General features: G+C 37.6%; 1 protein-coding gene across 1 annotated transcript in view; it reads left to right on the top strand.

The window, feature by feature from the left end:
• col4a2 (collagen, type IV, alpha 2) overlaps window positions 1-21608 on the top strand; it is a 152480-nt gene that overhangs the window by 48521 nt on the left and 82351 nt on the right. Inside the window, exon 4 of the mRNA XM_052142379.1 lies at window positions 13051-13131. Coding sequence (XP_051998339.1) covers window positions 13051-13131 — 81 coding nt within the window. The remainder of the gene's footprint in view (window positions 1-13050; window positions 13132-21608) is intronic.

Below are 21608 nucleotides of genomic sequence, written 5' to 3' on the forward strand. Positions count from 1 at the left end.
GAATGAATGAATGAACGATTCATGAAATGAGAGAGATGGCACAAAAATAGAGAATTCAAGAATGTAAAGAATTAAAGAGGAAATTAGCAAGTGGAAATTCAGAGGGAAGTCAGTGTTGTTCAGGAACAGCTGTCTGACTTTTATGACATTGCTGTTCCCTTCTCTTGTTTCCAATCATTTAGTTTCCTCTTTCTACTACACTTTAAGGGGGTAATGAAGTTCTATTTTAAATAATTGTATTATCTTCCCTGAGGTCCAATGATAATGTTATAAATGTTGTTTTTTTTTTTTTTTTTTTGCGCCAAAACAGTCACAATTTAGTAATATATGATCATTTCCCACCCTGTTTTTGGCCCTCTGTCTGAAACGCTCGGGTTTGGCCTAAGCGCCTCCTTAAAACTTCAGTGTAAAAGACCACTGTTCTGATTGGCTTACATCACGCAGTCCCTCAAATTCAGCAAACTCAATGGGAAGAGAATGAATACAAGCCCCTCAACATTATAAAGCAGAATGACAGGGTTTACACATAACACACATCCAACACATTGCATCTGAATATACTGTGTTAAACTGTTAATCTCAAGCACAACTGTTAACACTCAGCACCATAAACTATAAAACATTCATGGCATTTGAAATATTCATGAATTAATCAGTTTACTTAAAGGGGTCCTATAATGGTACATGCACTTTTTCAAGTTGATTGTACTGAAATGTGTGTTGGCTGTGCCTGTACACAACCATCCTATTATGATAAAAATCCATCCAGTGTTTTTGTTTTAATCTCCTTATATATTTTCCCCTGCCTCAAATCGAGCCGTTACACCTGGTTTACTTGTATGTTACTGATTAAGAAGTAATGTAAAAAAAAACAGTTATACGGAGAATAACTCCAGAACGGAGGGGCGGGGTGACCAAAGCTCATTATCATTTAAAGTCATATGCTCTGAAACGGCGTGCTGAAAAAAGAGCTGTTTTTGAGCAGGTAAAATGAGTGTTTTCTTAAAATACTAATGAGAATTTTGAATAAAAGTATATTACAAAGTTTTCATTTAGACCCTAAAGATTCATATTAACTTGTACAAAAATGGTATTATATGACCCCTTTAAGTTTTTGAAGTGTTTTTAACTGCCCCATCCTTCAATAACAGTTAATTTGCAAAGCTTTAATCATGTTTTGACAATCCATGTTGGCATGAGCCGAAAAATAAAAAAACACATAATTGTCCAAAGAACTGTGAAATTACTCACACACATACTGAAGGCATACTGAGGTGCAGAATGCCGGGAACACACCAAAACAGCCAAAGACATCCATCGTCAAAGATGTCCATTGCCAAAGACACCCTATGTTACATACATCAACAATTAAAAATAGCGCAGTTGAGCGAAAGAAGGCATCCAGAAGGCAGTAGCTGAATGAAAGAGAATGGCTTCTCCCTTTCAGAGTTGTAACTTGACACTGCATTTTTTAAAAGCGGTGAGATACATGGCAGCGATCAAATAGTCTGTGTAGTTAATGTTCATATACAGCTTAATTAAAAATAGTCCAGATGGGTCCCCTTAGGTGTTATGTTAGGAATAGCTCTCTTGACTTGAACAGTGGCTTGTGGTCGGGGCCAAGGGTGTGATGATGCATGTTGTGGTTTGTGTAAATACAAATGAGCAATGTGTCCTGATGTCACGAACAGACAGATTTTAAAATGAGACATTTCAACAGGATAGTAACTATAAAGGTTCTTTTTAGATTGGGGAGGAAATTTAGAGTTCTGAAATTTACAGTATGTTTTTATAGTTTTACAGTTACGTCTTATACACCGATCAGCCACAACATTAAAACCACCTGCCTAATATTGTGTAGGTCCCCCTTGTGCCACCAAAACAGCTCAAACCCATCGATTCTTCTCACTACAATTGTACAGATTGGTTATCTGAGTTACTGTAGACTTTGTCGGTTCAAACCAGTCTGGCCATTCTTGGTTGACTTCTCTCATCAACAAGGTATTTCTACCCGCAGAATTGCCGCTCACTGGATGTTTTTTGTTTTTGGCTCATGCGGAGTAAATTTTAGAGACTGTTGTGTGTGAAATTCCCAGGAGATCAGCAGTTACAGAAATACTTAAACCAGCCCATTTGGCACAAACAATCATGTCACGCTCTAAATCAATCAATTTCTATTATCAAATTAAATAATTACAATTTAAAAAATTTAAACAAATAATAATATATTAAATAAAAAGGTAAAGAAAAAGGAAAATATGCAGAAAACACATAAGTTTGTATATAAAAAAGCCAGTTTTCAGAGCCAATCTGAAGTACTTTTATTAGCATTATCTCAATGTTGTGGGCTCGCAACTCTTAGACAGTAGCTCTTGTCCTCTATCACCTCTCTCATCAAGGTAGCAAGCCAATATGAGACCAGAGCTAAGGTCAAAAGTCAACAGCAGAGGGCAAAATGTCAGTGCTCAGAAAGCTTTAAGTCATCTGAGACTCTTGACCAACTGAGTCACCTGGGGTGACTGTTTTTTATTCTTTGTCTATTCCTCAGACACCCTTTGCCATTTCTTGTATTTTACTTCTGTGTAGCTGAATTTTCTAAATAGCAAAGCAGATATAGTCCATCTGTAGTCCATTTTTAATTATGCATAAACTTAACTTCAATGAACAAAGCATTGTTTTGTTTTGTTTTGTTTTGTTTTGCTTTGTGTTGCTTTGTGTTGCTTTGTTTTGCTTTTATTATTTTCTCCAGTGGAAATGTCCTAGCATCTGGATCCCAGTTTGTTCCAGACACCTGTTGAAGAGTTTTGGCCAGGGCTGGAAGACAGTGTTGAAATATCTGTGGGAATTTTGGGCGAATGGTTGACCACAGATAGTTATGACTGTTGTACATTGAGTACAGCATGACTCAAATGGTCTTTGACTCTAGAGACAAACACTGACGTCCATAAATGTTTCCTTTATATATATATATCTATATATATATAGATATATATATCTTTATCATAAGAATGTTATTCCCATTTGAACAAATAGGAGCAAGCTCTTGTTCCTGCCATGTTCCTACACAGATATGTAAACATGCAGTGCTCAAGTCATCACAATGTCATCACACTGTCTAGTAAACTCTGTAAAGTGTTATGTCTAACAACAGAGAAACACATCAAACATATACAGGTCTAATTGTGAGAGCTTTTAAAATGACCACCCAGTAGGAATATTACGTAATTTAAACACTTAATTTTGGTTTCCTTATTGATTGTTTTAATAATGCTTCCATTCAGACCATCTTTAAGTTTCTCAAAACTGAAGAAGTTGCCATTTCTAATTCTCTGTATTACTGCTCCAAAATGCATCCCGAGATGACTTGAAAACTTTTATCTTCTATAGACATTGCCTGTTAGTTCAGATGTCTTTCTCGGTCATGTTTTTTTTTTTTTTTTCTTCAGAAAAACCTTTATAATATATTGTAGTACTATACTGTTTACAATTACACATTTTTTTGTATCCTGATTAGGTAATGCCGTTACAAGTATTCCATTACTCCCCAAGCCTGGTCACTGATTGCACTGTTACTGAGTAACATTTTTGAGTATTATTAACAATAAGGCTCTATTTCAAATGTCAAAACAAGTCTGGATGGTTTATGGAGGAGAGAAGTTTTGTCTTTTGTCTGACTTTTTTTCTGCCTCGGACACAGATTCTTCACACGCAAAGTCTAGGCTAAGGAAATTCCTAGATAAAACCTCTCAAAAGATTTGTAATACTTAGTAAAATTAACATCAGGTCATTCATTACATCATCATTTACCACATACCCTAAAATTCTATGAACAGCTTTAAACAGCTTGGGTGCTTCAGTCATTGATTATGTGTAATTTTGTATAATTATATAATTGCCATGAAGATGAATAAATACTGTTTCGGACCAATCTGAAGTCAGGGTTTTGGAATGAAGCATAGACATCCCTCTGTCTCTTATATAAGGGATTTTAAAATGTCTCTGAATGAATGAGCCATATTGAAAGCTTAACTTTCCCTCTACATAACAACACAGCTCAGATCCCTTTGAAATATGTAACATAAATACATTATATCTGGCAGTGAAAACACTCTCCAATGCATACTGTAACAAGCACTGCAGTCTCTATGGAAGCTTTCAGCACTAGACCATTTGATGTCTTTGGTTCATTTAGTTGATGTGAAAGCGGTATACTGAAGTCTAGTACGCACCAGGACCTGTTCATGTGAACTCCAGTACAGTTTGCAATTTTTATTACAGCAATCCGTCCTAACTCACAGTAGTAAACCACTAGTTATGGCATAGAAGTATAAAAGCTGTGACAGACTAATTCAAGTTCCGTTCTGCACATGTAACATTTTGATGGTAAACCCAAAGGGACAAATAATTCAATAACACAGTGAGGATGGAGTCTTCTCCTCCTGAGTCGTTACCTGCTAACTGTGGTTAACAGCATCGACTAGTTCTCACGGTGGTAATCACGGTGGTAATCACACTGATGACAAACATATTGCAGTTCGGACCCAAAAGTACAATGTGAAAAGAGACTTGTGGTGGCAGGGGGACGAATCAAACTTGGGTGACTGCACTTGGCCCAATGGTGTTGAACTATTGTACAGACATCCCAAGTCTCCCGGAAGTTCCGGGAGTCTCCCGCGTATTGACAGCGGCTCCCTGATGCCCGCAAATTAGTTAAAATCTCCCGGAATCAAGAGCGAGCGAGCAAGAGCGGTTAGACTGTGCTCCAAACCGTGTAGCGCGCACGCAGAGAGGGAGAGAGCGAGAGACCTTGCGTGTGTGTGTGCGTGTGTGCATCAAGAAGTGAAGACAGAGAGCATCCTGATTGGCCTGTTTCGGTAAGTCAACCAATCAATTGTCAGTGTGGGTGGGCTTTTATCTCTTCTCCCGAACCTAATTAATCAGTTCAGTGTATCTAGACACAGGAGCGCCATGGCAGAGGGAGAGTGCCCCAAAAAGCGAAAATATAAGACACATTTTACGCCAGCCTACACGAAAGTGTACCCCTGTCTAATAAGAGTGAAACATAATGACAGTCTTACACGCTGTACAGTTTGTAACAGTGACTTCAGCATTGCCCATGGCGGGTTAAATGATTGTAAAAGACATGTTGAGGTGAGTTAAACAATTTTCATTTTATGTGCATATTATTCAGGCCGGCTAGTTACCTAGGCTACATGAAAACAATAAACTCCTTAGACCTGTTTAAAGTTGCAATGGAATATAAATAAAAGCAGTTTACATAAATAGTATAAGCAGTTTATATTAAAAGTAATCTACATAATTAACAAATAATTGCATAGGCCTATAGCCTAAAGAAATTATATATTATGCTTTTATATCTTTTTGGGGGGTCCGGGATACCTCCCTGAAATGACTTTTTGCAGGTTGGGATGCCTGTATTGTATATATTGTAAGTGTGAGTTTGAGCTTCATAGTTAGATGGTTACTAGTTCTTTGCTTATTAATCTATGAGTCTGTTGTGTAGTTTCATTGGTATTTTAGTTGTCAGTGTTGTCTGGAACATTTGTGGCCTCTGCAATAACAAAACTGGGTCTTTGTTTTTTGTCCTCTGTTTTTCTGGTATTTATGTTTGGTTTTAGACATAGCCGATGGCCTTACATACTGTTTTCTGAGCAGGGCTGGACAGACTGCACACAGACCAAGTGGTTTCTATCATGTGAGCTTCACAGAGTTCTTGCCCTGGGTACATGTAAACATCAGACCAACACTTTTAGTTGGAAAGATTTTTATTACTCCCTTTATATGACTTCAGGGGTCCCACATGAGAAAAAGATATGCAACTTTCAATTGCAAACTGATTTCTCTTTTACATTTTTACTTATACGGAGAATAGTTTCAATGTAAAAAGATTAATAAAATATGATTCACAGATTAGCAACCTAACTCACATGATCAAATTATGATTCATTAATGTAATATATTATATATATATATATATATATATATATATATATATATATATATATATATATAGTGATTCACAGGTCATAATTGTACTAAGATGGGCTGGGCTGAAAATGTCTCATCTGATTGGCTAAAGAGGGTGTATTAAAAAACAATGTCTGAAAACATCCACGTACAAATCCAAGGTGATCCATAAACATGTGGTGATTTGCAAATAAATATAATAACATTCAATTTGTAAATGTACAGTAAACACACTTCTGTATTTCTGGTGTTATATTTAGTGAATGTGAATAAGTTCATGTATTTGTGCATCATATTTTGTTATATACTGTATGTATATTGAGACAATTCTGACTTCATAATTTCTTCATGGATTCACTGCTCTGGCCCTCCTCAATACCTCAATACCAGGGTTGGAGAGTAACAAAATACATGTAATGGGATTACATATTTAAAATACAAAATATAAGTAACTGTATTCCACTACAGATACAATTTAAATAATTTGTATTTATAATACATTTACATTCAAAATTCTGAGGAGATTACTTTGCATTTCATTGTCATTTGTTTCGTATAATATTTAGTCCTTTCAGATGGAAAACATTTATAAATGTAAATGATGTGATCCAAAGTGTATTTGAACAGCGGTGAAACACTTTCTTAGGATGTGTTACATTTATACGAGCAGACAGAGACTCAAGTAAGAAATATAAATAAACCTTGTGAAAATCTTCAGCTTTACGCTAAGCTAAAATGCTATTTCTAACAATTTTACATGCACGTTACCTGTAACGATTACCGTGTCTTGTCTCACGATTACCGTGTCTTGTTTCACTGTTGCCCTTTGTTTATCATTTTTGTCACTTTTGTATTCCTTAGTTTTCACTTTTGTCCCTTGTGTAGCTCCATAGTCTCCCTGTTAGCGTTCGTGTTCTCCGTTCATTGTTTTCACCTGCCCTCTTTAAATTGCCATTGGTTTCTGTTCATCACCTTGTTACCTTGTTTGAGTTCTGTTTGTTCATTGGCCCCTTTTTCCCTTGTTCATGTATTTAAACCCTGTCTGTTTGTTCAGTCGTGGTCGGTCGTTGTTTGTGAATGGATGTATGGATCGTTTCATGTTTGCTGTTCTTGCCCCCCTGATGTTGATTTGTGTTCGTCCGAGGTTCCCTTTCCCCTTCGTGGATGTTTGTCAACTTGTGCTCACCCGTGTGTTTGAATGCACTTTTCCCATCGTGGACTTTTGATTTGTTCCAGTGTTTGTGTTCTTTTCATCCGTGTGTTAGTTTGACTTTGAGTTTATTTTCCCATCATGGACTTTTCTTTTGTTCCCGTGTTTTCTTATCTGTGTACATTCCTTAATAAAAACCACGTTTGGATCCGCATCTACCGTCTGCCTTCTCCTGACTCACCATATCGTGACATTACCAGACACGATCATGTTTTTTTATCAAGAAAATTCACATTGGATCATAATTTCCTTTTTTCTATTAAGACCTTTGATATGAGGGCAAAAATCATGTTCTTGATAATAATTTTTGTTTTCCAGTAAAAATATCTAAAACTCCTTTAAACAAGATCAGTTTGATTAATCTTGTTTTAGAAACAAACTGCATGAGATATTTAGGTTTTCAGAGTATGTATTTTGAACATGTGTATTTTGTCTTACTGTACTAGGTTTTAGTGTCAAAACAAGTGAAAAAAATCTACCAGTGCTGAAGAAGTAATCCAAAGTATTTACAATATGTGACCTTGAGTATCTAACGGAATATGTTACAAATTACATTTTACAGCATGTATTCTGTAATCTGTAGTGGAATACTTTTAAAAAGTAACACTCTCAACCCTGCTCAACACTCACTTACATACTTTACATGTAACTCATCCCTCAATATGGTGGGGTTACTCTTCTGGGAAAAAGAAGAAGACAGGCAGAGAGATTGATTATCTAAACTGCAGTAAAATGAGAGTGGAACAATTTATCCATAATGCAGCCTCAATTGAGAAATACTACAATAATCATCATGTCTGGATGTTAAAGAGATAGCCAACCCAAAAATGATTTTTATTTTTTTTAAAACCCATATGCTATTCTCAGCCACCATTCACTTTCATTGCAGGGAAAGTGAATAGTGACTGAGGATAACATTCTTCCTTACATCAAAATTAAAAAGTTTTTTCTCAGCTCCTGTTTTAGCATTGGTATTACAGGGCCGCAAATGTGAGACTGAGCTGCTCTGTGCAAGCTTTCTATATTATTATTCAGAGTTGTTACTCATTAACATCTGTTTTCCAGTTTGATTTGGAAAACCTAACACACTCTTGATGCTGTCTTAAGCACATTCACCAACTCTTTTTTCACATGTTGTAATGGGAAGAAACAAATGCTAATCAGGTGATCATTATTTCAGGCTCGTTGGAAACTGCTTTTCCAGGTAGTGGTGGAAAATGTTATTTTTGTGGGGAAATCATGGGGTGGAACAGGATAGAACGCAATACTCCTGTTATCATCTGCTGCAATCATCAAGTATTTAGCAATAAATGGAATCTGGCCAGTCTTTTATTCATTGTTTGGGGTGCCATTACTTTTGTTCTGTTGTTTAGTCCTTCATCTTTCCCACCTAATGTAAGACAATACCTTTGCTTCTCGCTGAAGCTGCCACTTACATTGTTTCAGAACTAGCAGCTCAGAGATGACCATAACCAGCATTTGTACGTGTGAACTATTAGTTGTCAAATAATATGTGTATTTTTAAAGGAATTGTTAACCCAAAAATGAAAATTATCTCATTATTCACTTACCCTGATGCCATCCCAGATTTGTATGACTTTCGTTTATCTGCAGAACACAAATGAAGATTTTTAGAAGACGATAGAGCTCTGATAGGTCCATATAGTCCAAGTATATGGGTGGCAGCACTTTGACGGTCCAAAAGTCACATTTAGGCAGTAATAAAGTAATCCACATGACTGCAGCCGATCAATGAATGTCTTCTGAAGCAAATTGATACGTTTGTGTAAAAAAAAAATCGCTACTTAAAATGTTATTAACTTTTAATAAGCACTTCCTGCCAGCAGCTGACTCATCACGTAGCTGTCGCGTGACGCAAGGGTATCGGAATCGGCGCTTATTTACAACAGATGAACGAATGTCACGCGAGAGTTTGGCCATTTCAAACAACACCAGAGCCCTGGATGGCACTGCCAATTTAAAGTTAAAAACATTCAAATTATTGACTTGTTTTTTAAATAAACCTATCGAGTCGCTTCAGAAGACATTTATTGATCGACTGGAGTTGCATGGATTACTTTTATGCTGCCTAAATGAGACTTTTGGACCGTCAAAGTGCTGGCACCCATTTACTTATATTATCAGGACCTGACAGAGCTCTAACGTCTCTAATTTGTGTTCTGCTGAAGAAAAGCAGTCGTACACATCTGGGATGGCATGAGGGTAAGTGAATAATGAGAGAATTTTCATTTTTGTGTGAACTATTCCTTTAATGACTAATGTTGTGTGCAGTGGCTGATGGTCGATATAATTGTGTTGTATTATTAGAAAAGAATTCAATTAAAAGGAATAGTTCACCCAAAAATGAAAAAGCTATCATACACTGAAAAAAATTTGGAGTGGGGTTTACTTAAAAAGTGTCCGGCACAGTGAGCAAGAAGGTCACCGTTTCGAGTCCCAGCTCAACCTGGCCTTTCTGTGTGGAGTGTGCATTTTCTCTCTGTGTTCGCTTCCTCTGGGTGCTCCGGTTTCCCCCCACAGTCCAAAGACATGCAGGTCAAATTAATTGGAGACTCTAATTTGTCCGTAGGTGTAAGTTTGAGTTTGTGGACCTTTGTGTGTTGCCCTGTGATGGACTGGCCATCTGTCCAGGGTGTTTCCCTGCCTTCGGCCGGAGACAGCTGGGATAGGCTCTAGCAACTACCTGCAACCCTGCATAGGACAAGCTGCTATAAAGGATGGATGGATGGATGGATGTTTACTTAAAAAATCCTAGGAATCAAGTTCCACACAGAGATTGCTAGTAAATTTAACAGACTGTATTTTCAAGTAAAGCCTACACACAATTCTTGATGGCTTTAATTTGAACTTCTCAAGTTGAGTTTGCTTTGCAATACTCTGTTTCAAATTAATTTTACTCACTTTTTGTTTGTACATTTACTCAAGCAATGTAGCACGGAAATAAGACATGCTTTTAAAAGTATACTGGCATTTCAATGCTTTCTTTTTACATAATGAATCACATGACACACAGAAGCCTTCCACAGGGAAGCTCAATGCATGCTTTGTAGTCTATTAGACATTATAACCTTTCTTTAATGGTGATAGAATAAAGATCCAGTGTTGCACATGCAGACCTCAACAGTTGGAATTTTTGATCATGAACAGTTAGTTTTGAGTAGAAAATTAACTTAAGGCCTAATTAAACAAGTTAGCAAACGTAACAATAAAATTGGTGTAAATCAATTTTCAAACTAAAATTTACTTAGTTTATTTACCTGTGAAATTTACTCAAATTAACTTTGTCGCACATGAGTTTCTCCTGTACTTATGGACCCCCCAGTGAGAGTTAATTAAAGCATGCTGTCATTTAAAAAATGTGATAGCGAATATGCTTGCCGTCTTTGTGCACTGCCATATTGTTTACATGCAATGCAGCATGGGATTGTGAGTTAGCCATAGAAGCATAGAAGCATAGTTCTAAAAGCCCAGCCCTTCCACATTCTTAGCACCGGAAGTGGTTAGAATGAGTGACAGATGGAATGGGAGAAGGCTCGAGTGGACTGACTAGTTTGTATACTCTGTGTTTGATGTCACAACATGGCTGCATCGCTGCATCAAAACAGTGCACTCCGACGGTAACGCTTTAAACATTGAATGTTTTTAACATGTAAAAATAAAGATATTGTGATTTTGAAAAGACTATTTGAGCAGCTGGTTCACTATGACAATCACTTCAATCCTTATTTTGCTGGTAAACAGCAGCACTAATGCATTGATTATACACGTCTGAGCCCAGCCTAGTGGAATCACACCGGTTTGATCGTATGTGAAAAAGGGTTAACAAATAAATATGACAAGGTTTTCTCCTTTGATTACGCATTGTAAAGATAACAAAAAATCATAAATAAGATTTACTTATAAGCTAGAGCATTAATATTTACATGTTTGAATTTAGGAAAAAAGTAGAATTTACTAAATATTATCAAGTTCGCACTTAAACTAGCATATTCAATGTAGAAAGTACTTAATCTTTTCTGCTATATTTACTTCAATGTATATATACAGTATATATAATTTTCTTATGTGGAACACAAAAGGCTCACTTAAAATCTTAGGAAAGCACCCAAATGTATCATAAAAGTAGTCCTTGCGGCTTCTATGACCTATTCCAAATCTTTTGAAGACATACAGTAGGTTTTATTGAAAAACAACCTGAAATGCATGTAATGTTTTCTGTGAAAATCAGTGAATACCACAAGCTTGTAATGTTCAAATCACATTTATTCAAGACAGCTTGCAAATGATACCGGCATTTCCTGACAACTACAAATTTTGCAGAGCAAGGACTGAATTGGCAAGCCAGTCAGTTTGCTCTTTTGTGTGTTTGTTCTTTTATTTCCTGCTTAATTTATACAATTCTGTTTTAAGATTGTACATGTTTGATCAATATTCAGTATGTAAATGCAGCATTCATTCTTGAGAGGAAGGAAATTCTTCTGATGGAGTGCTATAAATTGGTCTGAGTTCTCAGTAAAATGAAATCTTTGTCTATATGGCTCAATGAGGCCTTTGTCTATTGCTTGCCCAACATCTCATATCAGAGGAACAAGACAGAATGTCTCTGAAACACTTTGTCACACAGCAAGAATAATGCAGACTGTTTTTTTCTAGCTCTTAAAGGAGTGATGTGGCATGCTGACATATGGTTTCATGGACAGACAAGGCTGTTTCAGCAGTATGTAATTCAGTGTGTAGGTGTTAAAGAAGGCGCTGTCATACAATGGGACCCTCCAAAAAATAAGGTCCCCCCTTACAAAGACAGTCACTCAATAAATACTGAACTCTAAAATATTATTCATTAGCTCAGTAATATTCATTTACAGACCCCCTAAACAGGATTCCTGCAATTAATTGTTGTTGTAAGTTAATGCACAACTTGTGTTTATTGTGAAATGCCTTAGTTTGGCATTTTAGTTAAACGAAAATGGTCTAAGTCATGATTTATAGGACATATTGAAAGAAGGGCATTACATTATAGAATTAACTTTCAAACTTGCAAACTTTCTACAACACTGCAAAATAACAATTTCTTAATCTGTATTTCGTCTTGTTTACCTAATTGCATAAGATTTATTTTATTTCCATTTATTTTAATTTCCTCATTTTTGCATAAACCAAAAAAACATATTTAATATTTTATTCTTATTCAGGTGTATGGTTAAAAACAAATCTAATGCAAAGAAAAATCAGCTTAATTCAAGATATATATATATATATATATATATATATATATATATATATATATATATATATATATACTCTGAAAGCAAGGCTTAATTTCAAACACAAGTGAGATTTTAACAACATTTTTCACTTAAAAAAAACATGACAAAAATGCAGAATTATATTTTTTGCAGTGCATTCACATTGAGCCATATTTATTTATAATAATGCAATACTTCAGTTTTGCACCTTAGTATTCTAAATCTTAATGAATCTCTTTGAAAATTCTCTTTTTTGTCTCATGTCCTAAATTTTTTGTAAAGACTAGTGTATTGAGTGACACTTTTTTGACCATGCATAGCTGTAGAATCCTGTATATGACTGTGTTTCTGGAATATGATGGGGATTTACATCAAGCTGCCACTTCAGAAAAACCAACAGTGCTGTTACATTGCCTGTAGCGCAACATCACACTGTTTCAGCATTCGTGTATCTTATGCACAAAGTTAAATATGCTTTAAATCAAAGGTTCTGTGCTCTTTCACAGGGTAAACATCTGATGTTTTAGACCAATAATCTCTTTGCCATCCTAACATTGTCTTTCCCTCCTTTGCTTTCTATCGTAGGGTGTTAAGAAGTACAGTGGACCATGTGGAGGCAGGGACTGCAGTGGGGGTTGTCAGTGTTATCCTGAGAAGGGTGCAAGGGTAAGTCTGTTTCAGCCTTCGTCATTATAATGTTTCTTCATCCAACATGCTACTGTGATGGATTAGTTTTATATATATATATATATATATATATATATATATATATATATATATATATATATATATATAACTGAAATATGTCTTCTACCTGCAAGCAGGTAATGTGTATTTATAACAATGGATTTACATGACATGATCACTAAAGGTCATTGATTCCCACATGCACTGTTTCATCACACATCAGGCCTTAGTTTTCACCTGTAAGGCCAGAGATCAGTTAGATAATCTTAAGGTCTCCAGCACCTGCTCTTAAACATGACCCTGTTTCAACTTGTTTCCTGGAGGGTCAGACGTCTAAAGGTGTTGTGAGTATGGGTCTAACGAATTAGACTAAGCATCAACGTTTATTGATATAATCGAAGACGAAGTATACAAGAGACCCAGAAATCTGTGTGTGTAGAATCACTGAGCAGAAAGTGTTTTTCCTTTATATTAGGTAATATGTACCAAGTTCAACTAGTTCTGAGTGGTGTGATGGTATTAAACATAGGACTTCAAATCACAATCTCCATACCATCTCAGTCAATGATTTTATTTAATAAAACCATTCAGATTAATATTGAACATTTACTGTAACATTTAACACTGTGCTGGCATATTATGTGTGCTTAACAGTGTATCTGAATGTACTAGGCATAGTTTGTTTGTTCACCATATCTGTGACCTCTCCTCATCAGTGGTGAAAGGAAGGATCCTTAGGGAGGGTGGGGAGAGAGAGGAAATACATTCCTTAGCAAACATCAGGATATTACCTTGTGAGTATAGCTTGAGATGTCAGTTCAGTTATCTTTCGCCCTGCACTAAACAGCAGCAGGAAATAGGGGTTGATTGTTCTATGGAGACATTTTATAAGTGCCAAGGCTGCTGAGGATATGGTGTACTCATTCCAAATGCATTTTTCCTTTTTGTTAAACAAAAATCAAAAGACAGAAGGCAAGGAATAGCAGATGAACACTCCCTGTTTGTATTTCTGACGCACTTGACAACTATAAGAAAAGTTATATTTCTATTTAATCTAACAAGCTGTTATAGGCTATAATAATTGTGTTTTATAGGTAAATAGTAGCAGTTTTCAGTATCTATAAATAATAATGCTAATTCACAAAATGTACAGAACATGGTTGTGTTATCAGTTAATGAGGAACACTACCACATTATTATGGTGATTGCTAACATCACTATTACTTATGCTCACTCTTAAAGTCCCTGATATACTTCTAGAGAAGTTCTTTTTCGTTGTCCGTTCAGGGGTAAAAATAAGTTTGAAACAGCTGAGCAAAGATATACTGTTTGAGAACATTATATTCATTTAAATATGAGGATGCTCAGTAAAGCCTTAACTAATGTGACATTAAAATGTGTTATCAATGACTTTATTTCTCATTCAGTGAGTAGAACTAACGCTAGATCAGTAAAAGATGCTTTTTTAACCACTCGATGATGATTTAAGGTAATATATATATATGCAGTAGATAATGTGTTATTTGTCTTGTTTACATTCTGAATTCATGACGCTAATGCGCTAACACACATACGTGGCCATAAAATGTGCCTATTACACTCTGTAATAGTAATTTATGATGACACTGATACCAATGTTAAGATGAGTGTATAAAAGAGTTTTAATGGGAACAATACATCTTACTATGGGCAGATGAGTGAAGGTGCTTCATGAGTGAAGCAGCATATAAAACAAAAGACAGCATGGGCACTTGAGATTATTTGAGTAGATCTGATTGCGTTTGTAGACTAATTAATTTTAAAAATGAATTAAATGTCTCTATCTGATCGATAATACAGCTGTAAATTTGAACCAGTTTGCTAATAAATCTACATGCTGGTGTGCTCATTTTGGCTGATGTTAATTGACTGAACAACATAAAAAAAGTAGGTGGAGCTTTAGGTCACACCTACCAATGACGTGGACCAATGGTATGAAAGTCGATGTCCAGGTGAGCTGTAACAAACCACCGAAATGAACGCAAAAACGCCTTCTTTTTGGCCAAATTTTGTTCTAATTTATGTTACACACATTTGTTCTTCGATTTCGTATATGAAGTATACTGTGGCCTTAAGGTTAGGGATTTGAACAAGGCCCTAATCCTAAGTATTGCATTTTGATGTGTGACCAGTCTTGCACCATTTGTGCCACAGACGTGGATGAAAACTCAAATTGTGTGACTTGTTGGGGAGAGGTATGCATTACTTTTCTAAACTATCAAACCTAGTATTATCATCAGGGGAAAGACGAATAGTAACACCTTAGTAAACGCACACTGTAACAACCCTGTCAGCCACCGACAACACCCAAGCATTCTGGCTGTGGGATTTGCATGAAAAATGCAATTGTAGAAAATGTAAAAATTTAGTTGTAAAGCTGTGAATCTTGTTCACTCCATACACAAGTACTGAGCAGGAAATATATAATGAAGATACACAAACCCCATTACATTGTATTCTGAAAGTTGTAGCTTGTAGGTTAGTAAGCTCTTTTATTTTCTTTCAGTATCTTTCAGAATCAAACTTAAACCAAACACACTTTTCCACTCACAATGTCCTTAATTTGATATATGTGTTCATGAATGATGTTTATAGGTGGAAAAAGAGTTTCACAGATGTATGGACACAGTTAAGGTCTCCCACTGAGTCCCTTGTGATCCTACGCTGTCCAGCCTTGACATGTGAGGCCAGCAGGAAATAAACCAAAACCAGTATGTGTATTATCACAGTGTTGTTGTTTTTCAACGTAGAAGATGTGACACCCTGTGTACACCAGACGCGATTGGCAAAAACAGATAGATCCCATTGTCATCAATTAAACTGTCTACACTAGAAGCATCCGTTGCGGCATGTACGTAGTGCAGATAGAAAAAAGATCCATTGCAGACGCTCTACAGAGTTTCTCCAGTCAATTCATCATCCCGTCCGTCTAAAATAAAATGATTTTACTTGCCAAAAATCAAACGTTTGAATCTTTTTGACATGCATTTTGTTTGTTACATATTTAAATATGGGCTGTCAATCAATTAAATGATTTTATCGATTTAATTACATGGTATGGCGATTAATTAATCAAATTAATCACAATTAACTGCATACATAAATATTTGCTGAGAAAGCCCCTAGAATAACAATAATTCAATATAAAATTATTAAATAATTATAAATAGTTATATTTAAATTAGAGCTGTCAGTATTAATGTGTTAACACGTGCAATTAATTTAAAACATTTAACACGTAAATTTTTCTTAATCACGATTAACTCATTTACCTTTAATTCAGCATTAATTGTGGTGTGAAAGGCGGAACCTTTGTAATGTGTCCACCCAGAGTCATTACACTGATGCACACGCCACAGTGCTAGAACCCTTCTACCAAGAAGAGCCTACAAGCTTAGCATATGCAGTGGTCCCATTTATGTTCTATGGGTGGAACATTAACATGATAAAGTTGACCATTATGCTCTCTCCAGTGATAGAGCTGAGGAGGTTATCTCATTAAATAAAAGAATCTCTTACAGTGCTTCCCTGTCAGTGATAAAATTATGAAGAAAGGATCTCTTAGCACTATTAAATGTAAAAAATTCCCAAATGGGACTTGTGACAGAAAGCAAGTTTTTTACAGCCTATGTAAGGCGCATGATGAGTTCAAAGCGGCGCTCAACACTGTTGTTGCCTCCCTGACGCAAATCATGAATTCAGCCTCAGGATTGCATTTAAATTATTAGATTAAATGAATTTTGACAAGATAAAATAGTGTCAAATTTCAGAACTTTCAAAATCTGTGATTAATCGTGACAAACTACAAAAAAAAATTGATTAATCACAATTAAAAATATTTAATCGACTGACAACACTAATTTAAATTATTATAAATAAAATATATATATTGTAAAAAATTATAATACGGATAATTAAAAGGCATTACATTATTTAGGTACACAAAAAATTTAAAAAGTGGCAATATATTGTTTATTTCCATATTATTGAGCATTAGCCCATCATTGGCCCACAGTTCACAGCGATTCATTTTGCAATTGTTTCGTCAATGACTCCAAGATTTATAATAAAGGCTTATTTGAGGACACGTCAACGTACACCTGCATCAGACTGACTGTTTTGGACTGTCTCGGTTGTGTGGCATCAATAGCGTACCATTTTACTGTGTAAAGTTAAACTAATTTTGAAACATGTCTTGAGATCACTGCATACGGATTTGCGCTCCATCGTGCTCCGTCATGTTTAAATGAAAGAAAGTGTTCTTATCTTGTGTTGTCTGCCCTTGGTAAGTGTGGTTTCTTCTCTATATGTATTATTTTCAGTAACAAATAATTAAATTAATCTCATTTGATTATTACATGGTTGCAAAATAGACACATTATCTTGTATCTATGTAAATCTTGTAAATTTTATGAATTTCAGATTTGGTACATCTATGACCTTGCAGTCTCGGCAACAGTGTATATCTGTTTTCCCCTGGGTCACATTCTGGCAAACAACCAACATTGCTTTCAGCTGTTGACATGGGAATTTTACATATTTGGACTTTTGGACTGGAGTGTTAGAGATTCTGTCAGGCAATTTCCGAACTTATCTTTGTTAAATTTCCAAAAATGCCATGACCTTTTAATACATTATAGTAACTTCCAATAAGCAGAAAATATCACTTTACTTTTAACACAAATGTATTGTTAATAATATACTTATTAAAAATAGCTATATCAATAACAACTTGTCAATTACAAACAGCTACACAAAATACTTGCTGAAAAAAGTTTTTACATACACTTTAGCAAAGAAAATAGTAATAGTAATAAAACATTGCTAATATGAAGATACGCTCAGACAGGACACTATGGAAAAACACACATTCACTTGCTATAAGAGTAAGTGACATGCATGACAGGAAGTCTGGTACAATGCATACCATCAGATAATTTTTGGCTCTTATGTTAGTTTTTTGTTGGTGGGAAAGAAACACAACAGCCCTTGTCTGTCTTTCTTGGCTGCAAGCAAAACGTCTAGGTTAATGTTGTAACCTCCGTTCCCTGATGGAGAGAACGAGACGTTGTGTCGAATGAAGCGACACTACGGGACTTTTTTGAAAGCCTCGGCTACCTCTGAATTTGAGAAAAGGCCAATGAGAAATTTGCAGACAGAATTTGCATGTCCCTCCCCTGGACATACAGGTATAAAAGGAGGGAATCATGAGTCTGTCCATTCAGGTTTTGCACTGAGGAGCCGAGAATAAGTTTTCGGCCATAACAGTGGCTCGGTACAGTGTCGTGGGCGGGTGGACACAACGTCTCATTCTTTTGTAATTGTAAAATCTCGGAACGGTATTGGGTGTTGCACAGCCTGCTGCTCTGCATATGTCTGCTAGGAAGGTGCCGTTGGCCAGTGCCCACGAGGATGCCACACTTCTTGCCGAGTGTGCTTGAAGCCGCAAGGGGGCGGGCACGGCCTGTGTGTGATGCATCAACAACCCGGTGGGAAAGCCTCTGTTTGGAGACAGCATTCCCTTTCCCCTGTCCACCAAAGTAGACAAAGAGCTGCTCAGAACATCTAAAGCTCTGTGTGCAGGGCTTGCAGGTTCACTACTTGGTCCCTGAAGGGGGTCATAGGAACCTTGGGCACATAGCCCAGTCGTGGTCTTAGGACAACATGGGTGTCTGCCGGACCGAACTACAGGCAGGTGTCGCTGACAGAGAATACTTACAGATCCCCCAACCTTCTTGATGGAAACGAGGATGATCAGGAGGGCCATCTTCAAGGAGAGGACTTTGAGCTCGACTGATTCAAGCGGCTCGAAGGGGGGGTCTCTGAAAGCCTGCAAGGACAACAGAGAGATCCCATGAGGGGAACAGGCATGGCCTGGGAGGGTTCAACTTCCAAGCGCCTCTAAGGAACCTGATAATCAGATTGTGCTTCCCTAGGATCTTACCGTCCACTGTGTCGATATGGCGGCTACATAAACCTTCAAGGTAGAGGGGGACAGCCCCTTCAGCCTCTACTGCAGAAATGAGAGTATTGACCTGACTACGCATATCTGCAGGTCTTCAGATTGGAAAGAACACCAATTCCTGAACAAATGCCATTTTAGGGAGTAAAGTTGCCTGGTAGAGGGAGCTCTGGCTTGGTTGATCGTGTCTACGTCAGCAGGTGATAGGTCACTTAGATCTTCCGCATCCCATCCAGGGGCCAGACTTGGAGGTTCCAGAGGTCTGGTTGTGGGTGCCAGAGGGTGCCCCGTCCCTGAGAAAGGAGGTCATTCCTCAGGGGAATTCGCCAGGGAGGGGCTGTCACGAAGAGCGTGAGATCCGAGAACCAAGTCCGTGTGGGCCAATAGGGGGCCACCAGAGTGACTTGTTCCTCGTCCTCCCTGAAATTGCACAGCACCCATGCAAAAAGGCTCACTAGGGGAAATGTGTACTTGCGCAGCCCCCGGGGCCAGCTGTGGGCCAGCGCGTCTGTCCCGAGGGGAGCCTCTGCTAGGGAGTACCAGAGCGGGCAATGGGAGGTCTTTTGGGAAGCGAACAGGTATATCAGCCTCCACTCTCCACTGAGTGTACTTTGTCGTGACAGGTACCGCGTCCACTGTCGTATTGAGGTTACCCGGGATGTGAGTGGTGCGCAACAACTTCAGTCTGGCTCCAAAGGAGGAAATGGCGGCGAGTTATGACAAATGATGAGTGTGCACGCAGCCGTGGCGATTTATGTACGCTATCGTAGCTGTGCTGTCTGATTGAATCAAGACATGCTTGCCCTGTATTAGCGGGAGAAACCTCCGTGGGGCCCCATCCAGAGCCTGTTGCACACGGTGCCCCAATCCTGTTTTGCAGCATCTGTGGTGACTAGAACGCATCGGGACATCTGCTGTAGGGGGACTCCTGTCAGCAGAAAACAGAGGTCTGTCCAGGGGTTAAAATTCTGGCGGTAGGCGGGGGTGATGAACACACGGTGCGTTCCCCGGCGCCATATCTCGGGACTCGAGTCTGGAGCCAGTGCTGAAGCTGTCTCATATGCATCAACCCCATTGGCGCAACAGCTGCAGAGGATGCCATATGCCCCAGGAGCCTCTGGAATTGTTTTAGAGGAACCGCTGTGCCTGGCTTGAATAAGGTGAGGCGCGTGTTCGTTGGTGAGGTGCGCTGTCATTGAGACTGATTCTAACTCCATGCCGAGAAAAGAGATAATCTGAACTATAAGCTTGCTCTTTTCCCAGATGACACAACTGGGCCACACAACCGCTTGGCTCCAAAGAAGAAATCTGAATGGACAGACGCATGATTCCCTCCTTTTATACCCGTATGTCCTGGGGAGGGACACGCAAATTCTGTTTGCCAATTTCTCATTAGCCGTTTCTCAAGTTCAGAGGTAACTGAGGCCTTCAAAGAAGTCACCTATTGTCGCTTCATTCGACACAACGTCAAAGTGAGCGACAGATGGGGAAAGCAGCTTCTCTATAAATGGATCAGTCTCCATGTTCCATGTACATAAGTTATGCATCCTGAAACTCTTTTTTGTACACTTATTTGTGTCTGTGTGCGAGAGGATGCAGTGGATGTCTTGAATTCAGCTGTCTCAGAGGAAAGATCAATTGATCTAATTGCTGGCTTCCAGTGTATTTTTGATCACACACATTCCAAGGTTCTTTTTTCTGTTTTTTTTTCTTTCTTTTTTTGAGGATGTTTTGTCTTTTGTCTAAACTGGCTATTTTTATAATATAACTCCAAATAGCTTTTTTGTGTGATCATTGTGTGTCGATTTTTTCACTTTGGAGGTCACTAAAACTTACTTGATTTTGGAAAAGCCACCATAAGGCATACTTACTGTCTGCTGTGTTTTAAAGTCAGGGAATAGACCTATTAATGATCTGCCAACCTTTAAGTGGAAAAACTCTATAAGTCCAAATTCCAAACACTTGTCCTGCCCTCTCTAGTGTAAAGGATCCAACATTATGTTGTGTTTTTGCATCTTAGGTTATATTTTTATGTAACAATGTTTTGGAAGTTTCCACAATTATCCTCCTTCCCCTTTCAGCTCAGATACAAGCATCACAAGTTAATATTTTCCAAATGCCATCTTAATTTCCTCATGTCTTAATGCAAGAGACTCTTTTTCTCTTGTTGTTCAGCTTAAAATACTTTTTTATTTTCTTTAAATATCACTCCTTCCATCTTCCACTGCCAGTGCCCTTTCAATATAAGGCCTTCTATTATTTTTAAGACTCTTGGAAAAAACATCAGTTTTAGAATTAAAGAGAACACAGACAAAAGGAGCATTGTCAAGCAGAAGATGTGACTGGGGGGGGGAGGGGGGGGGGGGTACTCATGGGTAGGTTATAGTTGACCCCACATACTGTCACAGCTTGTCACCTTTCTGTTCATAATGACTCTTATTTTGACATATTTTTT

Source organism: Xyrauchen texanus, chromosome 14 (assembly GCF_025860055.1).
Source record: "Xyrauchen texanus isolate HMW12.3.18 chromosome 14, RBS_HiC_50CHRs, whole genome shotgun sequence".
NCBI lineage: Eukaryota > Metazoa > Chordata > Actinopteri > Cypriniformes > Catostomidae > Xyrauchen > Xyrauchen texanus.